The sequence below is a fragment of the Nanorana parkeri genome, unplaced genomic scaffold (assembly GCF_000935625.1).
Source record: "Nanorana parkeri isolate BGI_ZX_2015 unplaced genomic scaffold, ASM93562v1 scaffold560, whole genome shotgun sequence".
Classification (NCBI taxonomy): Eukaryota; Metazoa; Chordata; class Amphibia; order Anura; family Dicroglossidae; genus Nanorana; species Nanorana parkeri.
Genome location: NW_017306828.1, coordinates 420259 through 434478, shown reverse-complemented (window position 1 = coordinate 434478; position 14220 = coordinate 420259). Strand labels below are relative to the sequence as shown.

The following is a 14220-nucleotide window of genomic DNA, read 5'->3' as shown; positions in this document are numbered from 1 at the left end:
TATATATATATATACACAATTATTTTTTCATTAATATAAAATTTTCATATTCAGAGTGGAAATACTGTAGATTGGGCTTTTAATGTACAATATTCAGGAAGTTCATATTTACTTTTTTACAAATCCATCTTGTTCTGAGGATGTCATTAAAACCTGTTTTGGATCATCATTAAAGGACAGGGAAGAATCCTCCAGACCACAGACACTGTTCGGTTATCATATATTAGGATTTCTGTTGATTCAATTTTTATTGTTTTATTGATTTTAATGTCTGCGGTTGCTGAGCATTATATTTTGTTGCTGCTGCTCATTGTAGTTGAAGGGTTAACCTGCTCCTGTTATCGAGGGATTGCGGTAATTCTGTATTACACAAGCAGAGACTCGTATTCGTGACAGCGATTGACGGCCAGTGCAATTATTTACATATCTCGAGGGCAGGACAGACTTAGAGGGTCAGACTGCCTAAAACTCATATTTCTGTCTTGAATGCAAAGTGATGAACTGAAACGTCTACTTCGGTAACTCTTATTGCGGAGATGTCCTTAGCTCTGCCCCTTCGCAGTCTCTCTCCTCCTGTTGCATTATTTGTGAATCAAATTGAGACGAGCCCGAGCCTTTCTTACAATTCTGGGATGTAAGGGCCCGGTGTAGCATTAATTGCACGATACTGTGCATGCTTAGTGTGTGGTACTGTTCATTTGAATGCCATCCCAAATGCACCTCCAACTGCTGCACACTACAACATAATACCGTGCATTGCATGCGAATAATAGCATGCATGTGTGAACAGGCCCTATGTGGAGCTGAGATCTTAAGGAGCAGAGATCTCAATTCCAGAGCCCTGGAGAGATGTTGGTAGCCAGGCATCTACCCATAATGTAAATATCAGCTTTGGGGGGACTGCTCCTTCACTTTCCAATGTGCAGTCTGCATTTTAATTGTAAGTTGTCATCTCTGAAAATGATCTGCATTACGTAGAAGAGCTGTGAAGGTGGAACTTGAGCCAAAATTGTACTCTGGCCTTCCTTTCAGTCTTGCACAGTTGTACCGGCTCCTCTCCTGAAATTGCTTTAATTTCACTGCACACTATGAGATTCTCACAATGCATACGTAGGTATCCACCGAAATTTCAGCTGCCAAAACATTTCGGCTGAAAATGGTACTATGGCCAAAATGCCGATAGTACAAAACAGCTGAACATTCTGTGCACCCCCAGCTTCTCTCCTCCCTGCTGGGTACCGGCTACAAGCTTAGTTCTGAGTCCCCTCCGATCCCTGCTACTCTTCCCCGCCTGTGTCGGCAGAGGCAGCGGGGATCAGAGTGGACCCAGTGGGGAGGAGAGAAGCTGTCATGAGGCGGAGCATGGCAGAGGGGGTGGAGCTTCAGGATCGGTAAATATGTTAAATATTTATGAATCCTTCACTGTACTGAGCAAACACAGAGTGATTACTATGTCCCCAGTTATTGAACAGGAAGGGTTCTATATCACTTCCTGTTTATTTATGAATGGGGACATAGTAAATATTTACTATCTGCACACTTTATGAATGAACAGAAAGCAGCTCAGTACAGAGCCTTCCTGTCCATTCATGACTGGGTTGATAGTAAACATTTACTTTCTCCAGATTTTTTAAAAAGGGAAATATCAGGGGTCTGTTTAGACCCCAATATTTCCCCCAAAGCCCCTAACAGTAAAAAAAACAAAAAAAAAAACAAAACCATAAAAACCAAATCATTAAAAAAAAGTACTTTTTTTGGTTTCGACCTGACAATTTTGGAAGTTTCGGGTTAAAAATGTAATTTCAGTGCATCCCTAATCAGGATCAAGGATCAGAACTACTGTTGAGTGTTCTGGCAGTTCCCGGCCTAGAGTGACAGGTCAGGACAGGCAGTTGTCTTCATAGCCACATAACTGACTTCCTGTCCAGTGTTGCCATTGAAGGACATTGCAGACAGCTGCAGGGGAGTCTCCTTTGAAGTGAAGAAGTCCAGGCAGGTTCACTTTACATACATGATGTCAGGCAGGCTCTTCTGCAGATGATAAAGGAATCCTGGGCCATCTGAGACCAGGTAGAGTGTATAAAAAGCTGCAGTGGATGCAGAGTAGGGACGGATCAGGAACCAGAGAACATACTGACGGCCTTTTCTGAGAAGTAGGACAGTTAGTGGGGAGGGCAGGCGGGTGGAGAACATACCGGGATTAAAGACCACAGCGGGTAGGCCGGGTCCCACCACCCTGTGCAGCAATATCAAACTGATCGGGAGCTGCACTTTAATATGCAGAGAAAGTGACATTTTATTATAGAAGTGAGTACTGGGGCCCGGCCTTCCCCTGGTGACGGCTGCTCCAGGCCGGATAATGCCAGCTCCATTTCTTCCGCCTCGATGACCCGGTGCGTTCACACGCCCGTCCCCAAGGTGCTCACATACCGCTTGTGTTTAACCCCTTCAAAAGATTTAGGTTTTTTTTTCTTCTTCAGCTATACACCGGAATGCGATCCGATCCGAACTCCTCATCTTATCTTCTGAAGCTTGTTTATGATTTAATTGGAGCGGAATTCTCATGTCCGACTCCATGTGTCACGCTGTTGCAGTGTGCGCCATTTCCGTGATCTGTACTGTGATTACGATCCCCTCTTCTCCCTGGATTCCAAACTGCTGCTGGTGAGTGTGGACGATCCCCATCTCTCCCTGGATTCCAATTGGTTGCTGGGGAGGAAGAAAGACCACCTCCTCTCCCAGACTGCTGATCTGCCACTTGGGAGAGAGATTGACTTCCTCTTCTCCCTGGAACTTCATCTGCCGCTGGGGACAGAGGTCAGTTACTTTTTCTCCCTGGAACGCTGATGCCAGCTCTTCAGCTGAGATCAGTAGTTCCTCTGCATCAGCCTGCCGTTGGGGAGAGGGGCCATCTGCCCCGGCTCCCTGGAACTCCAGAGGTGCATTTGTTGCTGGACAGAGGTCAGTAGCACTCTGCCCTGATGCCAGCTCTTCAGCTGGGACTAGTAGTTCCTCTGCATCGGCCTGCTGTTGGGGAGAGGGGCTGCCTGCCCGGGCTCCCTGGAGCTTCAGAGGTGTTGCCGGTGCTGGGCAGAGGTCAACAGTGCTCTGCCCTGATTCCAGCTCTTCTGCTGGGTCTAGTAGCTCCAAAACATCTGTGGTCGCTGGGGCATGCTGTTGAGCAATGTCGAACAGTCTTTTGTATGCCTGTTCCAGCTCCCATTCTTGTGTGACTAAAAAGTCCAAATCAGCCCTCAATCCGAGCTCATTGGGGAGTTCCAACTCCCTAAAATCATGTATGTCCTCCCACCTCCACTCCTGTGCACTCCCAAATTGTGGATCCTCCTGGAGCGCCTCAAATATAAGTCCCGGGCCGCCGAAGTCATAGCCCTCTGTGGGATCATTGTTCTCCAGCCATGGACACAATTGGGTGACATACCACTGCAGCGCCCGGTACCCGTCATCCAGCATCAGTTCTATTTGGAGCAGCCAATCCATCTCCGACAGCCATGCCTCCCGGGGCTGCTCTCCCAGGAAAGGCACACGCAAGTCCCATTGCAGCCAGTATCGTTCCTGGGATGTAGGGAGGACCTTGCCACAATAGTGCTGCTGCAGTTGAAGAGTCTCCCTCCAGATCTCCCGGCGTAAAGCATCTCTCCTTCCCAGCATATCCTGGGCAGAACCAGGATTGTCGAGCTGGGCCAGCGCTTCCATGGCCGTAGGCAACTGTGGCTCTTCTCCTATGTCCGCAGCAAACTTGGTCCCGGTGGTGGTTTGAATGTCTCCTTAGGCAAGGAAGAGCATCCCACCGCTTGCCACCAATGTGACGGACCCCCGTACTCAGGATGAGTATGTCCGCCGCTGTCTTCTTCCTTGCTGAGGAGATATTGAAACCTGAAGATCTGTAGCTCCCAGTTTCCCCAGTCACTAGCCAAGGCTTGAGTGTAGGGTAAACAAACTCTGCTTTATTGAACAACTGCACAAACTTTTATACAGAAAGTGATCAGATCAGAATATAATCCCATCACATCCACCTCCCCCTCCCAGACCATCGGTCTGTTCAACACCACAGGTGTCCACCTGCTAACGAGCTCCTGACAGCCATAGCAGGAGCCTGGCCAGAATGTCATTGTTCTGAGCTCCCTCAGAGTACAATGGGAGATAACGAGGGATGGTGCTGATAGTCTTTCCATAACCAGGTCACACAGCATAACGCACTCAAACATAACTCAACCCCAATACACATTTAACTTATAAACTGATCACAATGTCGTCACATGTACCGCATATTTTTTGTTCAGACGCGGGATCCCTGTGTACACCAGAGCGCGTATCCAGGCCTGGGATTTGGGCAGCTTGTTTTTGCGGAATTGGGCTTCTCTCTCGAGGTTCCACCCCCCCATCCACTGATGTCACATCCTTGCACTGGTAATGGCAATTATTTTCCCTCTCTTATGAGTACAAGCAGTTTACAGTGCAGACAAAAGGCTTCTGTCTGTCTGTGCAGCGGGCAGGTCTGCAACAAATGACTTGCAAGGTAATGATGGAGGATAAAGGATCTAGATGACAGCCCCGGAGCTGAGAGATATTGATAAGCAAATATGTCAGTAAAACACTTCCAGGTGTGTATTACCTCTCACAGAGATCACAGTACTCCCTTGTATAATGCCTTCCTCTTATTTTCTCTCCAGAAGTACGGAGCCATCTTTGTTCAGTCATCATCCATGGTCACCCTCTACTTCCTGGACTGAGATGCCAGCTCAGAGATGACACAATTTCTGCAGCCTGTGCAGTTCTTGGCTGTGTTTTACAAATGTCTGACACAGGTCAGCCCCTGCTGCAGCCTCTCGCCTTCTCTGAGGGAAAGTATAGACTGAGGAAATGCTTCCTCCTGCCCGCAGCAGACTGATGACATCCTGGCCTAGGCACAGTCACTGGCGGGAGCCCTTGGTTGGCCTTGATGACGAGGTGGCTCTTTTCTGTAAAGTGATACCGTTGCCGTATATATTTTCATGTGAGGAATTTTTTCAGGAATGTGTTTATATCGGCTGAGTGCTCCAGGTCACTGCGCTGTTATCAGCCTCACTAGTCCGTTTTAGCAATTATATTGCAGTTCATTTGTGGTTCTGTTGGACTGTTTTGTACAATTGCAGTTAGATCTTTAGGCCCGGTTCACACCTGGGCGTTTTGTAGCGCTTTCGAACGCTCTGCAAAACGCTCAAACACCGAAATCCCATAATTTCCTATGGGTATGGTTCACACCTGGGCGTATTACAGGCCGTATGAACGCGCTACAAAACGCCCTACGTCCAAAGAAGTACAGGAGCTTCTTTGGGGCATTTTTGTCGCGCGTTTCCATTGGGATACAGCCAAGTAGCCCTCGGAAACGCGCGTTTGTCGCGCTTTTTTTTTACCACGCGTCACACGCGCATATTCGATGTGCCTAGGTGTGAACCCAGCCTTAGTGCGCTAATCTGTAGCAACCTTTCGCTTCACTCTGCTGGACCAGGACAAGATGAATTCTGATTGGCTGCTCTGGGTTTCTACGCTGGAGAATTCTCTGTGCTGAGTAAGGCAATGTCTTTCCTCCTGCAGGAAATAGGACATTGTTGGCATGGATGGACACAGCCCCGTCCTCACACAAAAATGCTCAGACATATTGCGTGTTACATAACCGTCTGCCGGTGTCTGGGAGCCCTTAGTCCAAGGCCATGTTTAGTCCAACCATTGAAAAGGAAGGGGAGGGTTCACCTGGAAGTGGGGGGGATATATTACAATGGTACCTGGAAGTGAGGGGGGGGGGATATATTACAATGGCATTTGGAAGGGGGGGGGATATATTACAATGGCACCTGGAAGTGGGGGGATATATTAGGCAGCAAGTGAACATTTTGTCCCTGAAGTTGATGTGTTGGAAGCAGAAAACATGGACAGGTGGAAGGATTCCAGTGACTTTGACAAGGGCCAAATTGTGATGTATAGAGGACTGGGTCAGAGCAACTCCAAAACTGCAGCTCTTGTGGGATATTCCCGGTCTGCAGGGGTCAGGACCGACCAAAAGTGGTCCAAGGAAGAAAAAACAGTGAACTGGTGATAAGGTCATGGGTGGCAAAGGTTCATTGATGTAAATGGGGAGAGAAGGCTGGTATGTGTAGTCCGATCCTATAGAAGAGCTACTGGAGCTCAAATAGCTGAAAAGGTTCATGCTGGCTCCTATAGAAGAGTGTTTCTTAGCTGGGGGAGATGACAGGCTCTCGCACACTTTTCACCATATAGTGTATTTCTTTGGCAAAGGGGTGTTTTTATTTTTTTAACTCCATTGGGGCTGTTTTGCAAACAAATAACACTAACAGGGTTATTCACAAAAGGGTGAAGCGTTTGGAGAAGGCCGGAGAAGGGAACAATCTAGGACAACATAGCTGATTTGGAAAGATTCTCCAATTCAGCTCACTTCCCAGTTCAGCTATGTTGTCCTAGATTGTTCACTTCTCCCGACTTCCTCAAACCCTTCACCCATTAGTGAATCACCCTGTTAGCTTTCCTCAAACCATTAGTCAGCAATTTGGCTGCCATTTCTTCTCCCCTTAGCTACATTGCTGTGAGTTTCTGGTAGGTTGTCGGAACCTCTAATGTTCTCCTGTCCCTGCGGCAGCCTGACGTACAAGAATCGGTAAACAATTACTAGTGCCAAAGCTCCAAACAGTCCCGGGAGGCACCAGAAACACATCATCAGTTCTTTAGCTGGATCCAGGGAGAGAAGAGGCCATCTCATCATTACCGTGTCATCTCTGGCTGGGATAATGCGCCGCCTGATCATTTCCAAAATGCGTAATGTCTTGTTTCATAGCCTGCTCTAATGTGGAGAGTAAAGCTACTCATGAACCGTAATGCCGGTCTTAGACGCCTATGCTTGAAACTGACATTCTCTGTGGTCACAAATTCTGAAGAGTTTTTGTTATCTTACACCCCCATAGCCCCAAATATCCGAGAAAACGTCAGAGTCACAATCTTGCAGGGAATAAAAATGCTAACAGTCCCCGGAGTTGTAAATGTCAATCTCACCCTAATGTGACGATCCAGTTCTGGACTCCGGTGGGCTGAAGCCTATGTACAGACAACTTTTGTTTTCTAGTTCTGGAGGGTTTATATTTCTTTCAGGTTGCTATATTACTATAAGACTCCAGTAGTGGAATTTCCCACCGTTATTTGTGTCTTGTCCCCTCCCAATAACTGTAACAAGGGTGTCAGTCTCAGAAACAGGAGCTCATATATTTATTTCAAAATCCCCATCCAGGTAATGGGTGATACCATCATGTAGCTATCAGATGCAGCTGTGATACTGGGAGATATGAGTTGGTCTGGGGTGGGGTTGATGTTTCTAAAATGCTGTAAATGAGTAATGTCGGAGTGCCTCTGTGTGTTGGTGGCATTTTGTCTAATCAACAAGTGTTCTTCCAGTGAAATATGGTTTTCTTGTCTTCTGCTTGTTTCTAGGGCACAGTCTTCAGCCTGGACACTGAGGAAGACGATGTCCCTGGGCTGATAGTCGAGGACAGCAACGACATCTACATCCTTACCAGCGACAACTCTGAGCAGGTCAGCCCTCCCGAGAGCCTGGCCGTCTCCTCCTCCTGGCACACCGAGAGCCTTCCCACCTCCCTGGGGCCCGAGTCCTGGCAGCAGGTGGCTATGGATCCTGAGGAGCTAAAGAGCCTGGACAGCAACGGCGGGGCGGAGGAGCGCAGCGAGAACAACTCCTCAAACTCCGACATTGTTCACGTGGAGAAGGAGGAGATTGCGGAGGTCATCGAGGAGGCTGCCGTGGTGGAACAGAGACTGGAGCAACAAGCGGCAAAGGAGAGGGAAATACGTGAGGCCGCTCCACCTTTGACATCAGCTCCCGTGGCTGCGACCTTTCCAACCGAAGAAGAGGACATCCCTCCTCCTGTAATGCTGCCGGGACTCCCAAAAGTGGACATAACCATAAAGGGAGTTTCAGAAAAGGAGCCTCCAGCTGCTCTGGAGGAATCCAAAGAGGAGATCCAAGTCACCCCTCCATCGGAGGCGGAAAAAATCGAGGCTGCCATTTCCCCCCTTCTGCCTCCACGGAAGATGGAAGAAGAGAAAGTTATCCTTCCTGAGGGAAAATCCATCCTGCTGTATGGGGGAGCAGCAGCTGTCGCCATTTTGGCAGTCACCGTGTGTATGGTAGTGGCTCTGAGAAAGAAGTAGCCCGACCAGGTTAACGGCAGTTTGCTTCTCCCTCTAATAAAAGTCTGTGACCAGTGTCCCTTGTACGCCTATGATGCTCGTTACTCTGCCAGCACAAAGATAAAGAGCAAATCTCTTATACAGCGCGAGGCCCCTCTGAGTAACACAAGACCTCCCTGCTATCGGCGATAATCCCCCCCCCCCTTCACCACACAGGCTTGCCCATGGCTGCGAGAATCACTGCCAGACCTCTATAATATAATCTCAGCACTGTGGCACCCAAAAGAAAATGGCGTCACAGTGACTCAATGCTAAATCGCTAGCGGCCATCTTTAAATACCAAAAAAGAGTTGCAAAAAATGTATTTAATTGAAGATAAATCCCGGACCTGCGGCTTAGGTCCGATATCAGGTACAGAACGCCAGAGCCAGAGCTACGGAGGGGGGAGAGACAAAACACTATTTTTGTAAAATGTCCGTTTAATCCGAATGAAATAAAAATGTACTTTCTGTCTTCACAAGACTTGGCTGGTGAGGCCCTACCGGGAATCTACTTCCATGGCGAAAGGCGGGCGTTGTGCGAAGACGGTAAAATATATGGCGGCAAATTTTGTCACTATATAAGTAGCCATCGTTGGTGCACCAATATGCTAAATTTGAGGTGGAAGTCACCCCGTTTCCTTAAGGTCCCTAAGGCCTTGTTCACACCAAATGCAGAGCAGATCCGGTCAGGTTTCTGCACACGCACGCTAGTCTTTTAGATGCGTTTTTGACGCGTTTTTGGCTAAAAAAAAATAAACATAAATTACGTTTAAAATGGGCTTTCAGTGCGTTCCAGGCATTTGCATGCGTTTGCAGACCCAGAGCAGATCCAGGTAAAATAGGGCCTGCTGCAGTTTTTTCACCTGCTCTGGATCTGCATGCTGCGATGTGAACTGGAGCTAAAAATACCATAGGAATACATTGGACGCAGTTTTGTTCCGGTCTGTAACTGATCTGCTCTGCACCTGCTCTGCGCTTGGTGTGAACAAGGCCTAAGAGCGGTTTTCCCAAATGCGTTAGTGATTATAAAAAACAACAATATGAATTGTGACTTTTAGACCCAAAATAGTCCCGGAGTCTATAATCCATGCAATCCGCAGAAGAAACACCATTCCGGGGTTCTAAGACTTGTGTAAAAACATGGACAGGAAAAGGCGTCACTGCGAGGAAAATACAAAGAGCGATCAATGTTCCACTTGTTGATGAATATATGGGGTCCGTTGGGCATCCCGGTGGCATATACCATGTAGGTGACGGGGGTGTTTATTATTGATTTTATTCTTTGTTTTAATACAGAGCCAATACGTTCATGACGCATTTTCCTCTTCATATTTTGATGCAAGACGCAGCCGCCCCGGGTTGTGTTTTTTCTCCTTTGTCAGCGATGATTATAAGCGAGTAGAAGCGATATTTCTTTTTCCGCATCAAAGGGCTTTAACGGTGTCAACCAATCGGTAAACAACCTCAACGCGTTTTGAATCTCAGAGAACGTTGCTGTTAGCAATCTGCAGCTTTCCAGGTGCTGAGGACCTGCAGGGCACATTGGGAATTGTAGTTCCTCAGCACCCGGAGCGCTGTAAATCAAGCCAACCTTACACTGGCCTTAGTGTAGACTAGAGAGCAGACAATTGGGGTTTTAGGACAAAGCGGACAAGCGAGCCTCTGACAATGTTGTTTTCAGGCTGAATTTCTTTTTTTTCTCCCTCTGACCTCTAAAGATTTTCTTTTCTGTTCTAATGTTTCCGCTCCTCTTGATGAAACGTCTTTGGGAGAGACGAGATTTGCCAACGTTGCTGCAGAGATCTCTATTTTATTTGTAAGAAGAGAAAACACTTATTTTATGGAGTACCACGCTGTAAATTGTAGAGAAATAAAAGAAAGAGAAGAAATCCTTTCTGGCTCCGGAGACTCAGCTTTCTTATGGTTGTGTGAAGCGCTTGCTTTAGATCTATAGGCGGTCATGTGCGGTGCACACTTCTGATTGGTTCCTGGGGTTGCTGCGCATGGTCATTAAGTGAGAATACAATCTCTGATTGGGGTATAAATATTCATCTCATAGTTGTTTGTTCCTCATGTCAATGGGTGTTGTTTTCCTGGGCTTGGACGGGTGTCAGTCGCAGGTCAGCAATATCCCATTGACTTCAATTGAGCAGTACACATTAGGGATTCACCGATACTGGTTTTCCGGTATGGAGTACGAGTACCAGAACTTTGGTTTTGGTACTCGTCGAGTACCGGTGCTTCTGCTGCCATGGAGCTGGCGTCCCAGGCAATCTGAATGCCCGAGAAGCTGGCTCCATGTTGTCTGGCTGGCTAGATTGTGCTTGGCCGGGAAACCGATTTCCCAGACAATCAGCATCGAGACGGCTTCCTGGCCATTCAGGAAGCCAGGCGGTGAGTAATGGCCTGCCTCCCAGCATTCTGATTGGCCGGGAAGCTGGCTCGATGCTGATTGGCTGGGAAGCCGGCATTCCAGCCAATCAGCATGGAGCCGGCTGTTCAGCCACCTCGATGCCGATCAGGAAGCCAGAAGCTGGCTCTTCGGCACTGCCGGTCAGAGGGAAAGTTTCGATATCGGGGAAGGCATCGGAGCATTTGGGCGAGTACGAGTTCTCTGTATCTGCACTGATGCTAAGATCGGTATCGGTGCATCCCTAGTACACATGACAGGTCAGAGGCTGCGTTTGGCCTGCTTTGCATTGTGCTGCGTTTCTTTGGACACTACACTAAAAATACATGGCGACCGCACAATTTATAACTCGCCTTTGTAGCAATGTGCACACGGAAGGGCTCACAACAATGCAAACACAGAAGTCTGGACACTGCGGGTCCTTTAGAGGTGCTCTGGATTGTACGGTCAAATACAGCGCTAAAGTGTGGGTGTTTTGTTTTTTTTTTAGTTCTGGACAGAATGTGCTGGAAATCATTGTCACCGAGACAGGAAGTGATGGGAAATGCAAAATGTTTGAGTTGTCACAAAACAAGAACAGAGGGGAAATCTTTCAATAGCCAATCATGTTCTGGTGACAACTGCCTAAAATTGGCCATAGATGGCTTGATGTGATCTGTGTGCGGCCCCGTGGGCACCACTCCGTTCAACAAACATGATTTTTAATTTCATTGAAGGAGCCGGACAGAAACTTGGACTGAACAATACCTGCAACCAACCAGCTGCAGTCACTGTTCAGGTATTCTGACCCCTGTGTGTGCCGGGTGTCAGAATACAGTAGCCTGACGGGAGATCCTCCATCGGTGATGTGTAGCATGAATGGGGGAATCAAGCGGTTTTCCATGTTCAGCCCATAGCGCTAAACAAAAACAAAAAATGGGGATTTCTTATCACATTGAAGAGAATTCTTCCTGCTGGGACAGGAAATAAAGACGCACTACGAAAGGGAATCCTAACCGGACCGAACTGCATCCTTTCTCCAAAACTAACAGAAGAGAGGTTTCTGATGTTAGGGCTTGTTCACACCGTGGCGGGAGATCTGCACAGGCAGCGCAGTGCGTTTTTGATGCTTTTCGGTGCATTTTTATTTTAGCTTAAAATGTGCTTTCAGGTGCAGTGCTGTGCGTTTTCATGCATTTTGGTGCGTTTCCAGACCAGAATACATTGTGCATACAGCATTGCTTCTCCCTGTGCCGGAAAGGACTGCACTGGTGTGAACAGAGCCCAGAAATACCCTAGGAATGCATTGGGAAGGTCCGGACATGGTGTGAACAAGCCCTGGATACATTGAAGGGAATTTATCCTGGAGCAGCTGTGCATGGTGACCAATCAGCTTCTCTCTTTCATTTTCAAATCTTAACTGAACAAACTGTAGAGAGAAGCTGATTGGCTGCCCTGGGCAACTTCTCCAGATTTTGTCTGCTCCGGTTTTGATAAATATCCCTCATTGTAAGGTACCATACTACCAGTTATGTCCTCTGTAGGTTGCTCCCATTTGTAGTCTCTTGCCTGTGGAAAAATCACTCCACTCGCTTCTCAACGGTCTCCCCCATAAATAATTGCACGTGTACAGCCAGGAGCCGTCCCAACTAAAGTCCCGGGGGCACTAAGCACATTGTACAAGTTATATCCTGTTATAGGAGCTGTAAAGTCCCGGCATCTCCTCTCCTGTTATAACATCAGCAGTGTAATAGGAACACAGACTGGAGGTGTCTCTGATAATACAATCACAGCTTACTTGTAGGAAAATCCCTTTTATGTAATGAGCGCGGCCTTCTGTCTGCCCATCACTTCCACCAACTCGCTGCATTCCCAGGGTGCTTTGCATCTCTCTCATTGATGTGGTGCAATATCCATTTCCTAAGAGTTCATATCCCATCATGCACTGCCTCCAGCAAGCAATGATAATGTTACATTGTTCAGACACTGCGTTGTCGGCTCTGAGAGTGGTGATGGGTCGGTAACTTGCGGCAGCCAGGGACAGAGGCAACAGGTAGAGGAGTAGTCAGGAGACGAGCTGAGCTCACACAGGTACAGAGCAGCAATCGGAAGAGTAGAAAGGCCGGCCGGGGGGGTAACGGAGGGTTCGAAACACGATCAAAATCCCAGGTCGCAGGATACAGCTGACCATCTCTCAGCGATGGAGGTTTGCAGTCCTCGGCCTTAAATAGCCCATTTAGCACCATGATTGCGATGAGCACATGCTTGTGCCCACGCTGCACGACGCACACACAGACGCGCATGGCTGTGCACAATTCTATTAGCCAAACTGTGCATGGGCAATGCTTGCGCTGAACCTCCACATAGTGGGCTGGCTAACCCTTCCCGACAACATCTCAGAAGGCACAACCTACGTTATTTGAATAATGAATCCAGATCAACAAATATACATTCCCCAGCAAAGGATTTCTTTACATTTGATTCCCAAGCACTTCGTTATGTTTCGGAGCCGCTCCACCTCTCCCTGAACTTCCTGTCCAGTACAAGACTACAAGAGACAGATCCGCCTCCAGCAGCCAGCCATCTACTAGCTGGGGGAGCATCTTGTCTGTTTCTGGAGACACAGCTTTACAACATTAGCACCCACAAGGGTGGCTCCAACCACCCTAAAACAGGATATCAGGCCCAGCATCCAGCGGCAGTGACTTATTCAGCATTTGAAATAGTTTAAATACCTCCTGACTTTAATATCTTTACAGGCAGACATAATATCATATAAACGCAGACATAATATCATATAAACGCAGACATAATATATAAAACGCAGACATAATATATAAAACGCAGACATAATTAGTTTAAGTAATTTTATTTTTATACCCTCCCCCCCACTTTCTAGTTTAAAAGCTCCTCCAGTCTTTCTACCATTTTATATGTAATATATGTAATATGACATAATATATAAACGCAGACATAATATCATATATACGCAGACATAATATCATATCAACGCAGACATAATATATAAACGCAGACATAATATCATATATACGCAGACATAATATAAACGCAGACATCATATCATATAAACGCAGACATCATATCATATAAAACGCAGACATAATATTATATAAACGCAGACATAATATCATATATACGCAGACATTATATCATATAAACGCAGACATAATATCATAAACGCAGACATAATATCATATATACGCAGACATTATATCATATAAACGCAGACATCATATATAAACGCAGACATAATATCATATAAAACGCAGACATAATATATAAACGCAGACATCATATCATATAAACGCAGACATAATATCATATATACACAGACATATCATATAAACGCAGACATAATATCATATACACGCAGACATAATATCATATATACGCAGACATCATATCATATAAACGCAGACATCATATCATAAACGCAGACATATCAAATAAACGCAGACATCATATATAAACGCAGAAATAATATATAAACACAGACATCTTATCATATAAACGCAGACATAATATCAAATAAACGCAGACATCATATCATATAAACGC

At 46.6% G+C, this 14220-nt stretch overlaps 1 protein-coding gene across 1 annotated transcript in view; it reads left to right on the top strand.

Annotated features, from left to right (window-relative positions):
* Positions 1 to 8552, top strand: part of BCL2L13 (BCL2 like 13) — a 33376-nt gene extending 24824 nt beyond the window's left edge. The window contains exon 7 of the mRNA XM_018562097.1: positions 7495 to 8552. Coding sequence (XP_018417599.1) covers positions 7495 to 8232 — 738 coding nt within the window. The 3' untranslated portion in view covers positions 8233 to 8552. The remainder of the gene's footprint in view (positions 1 to 7494) is intronic.
* The last annotated feature ends 5668 nt before the right edge of the window (positions 8553 to 14220 follow it).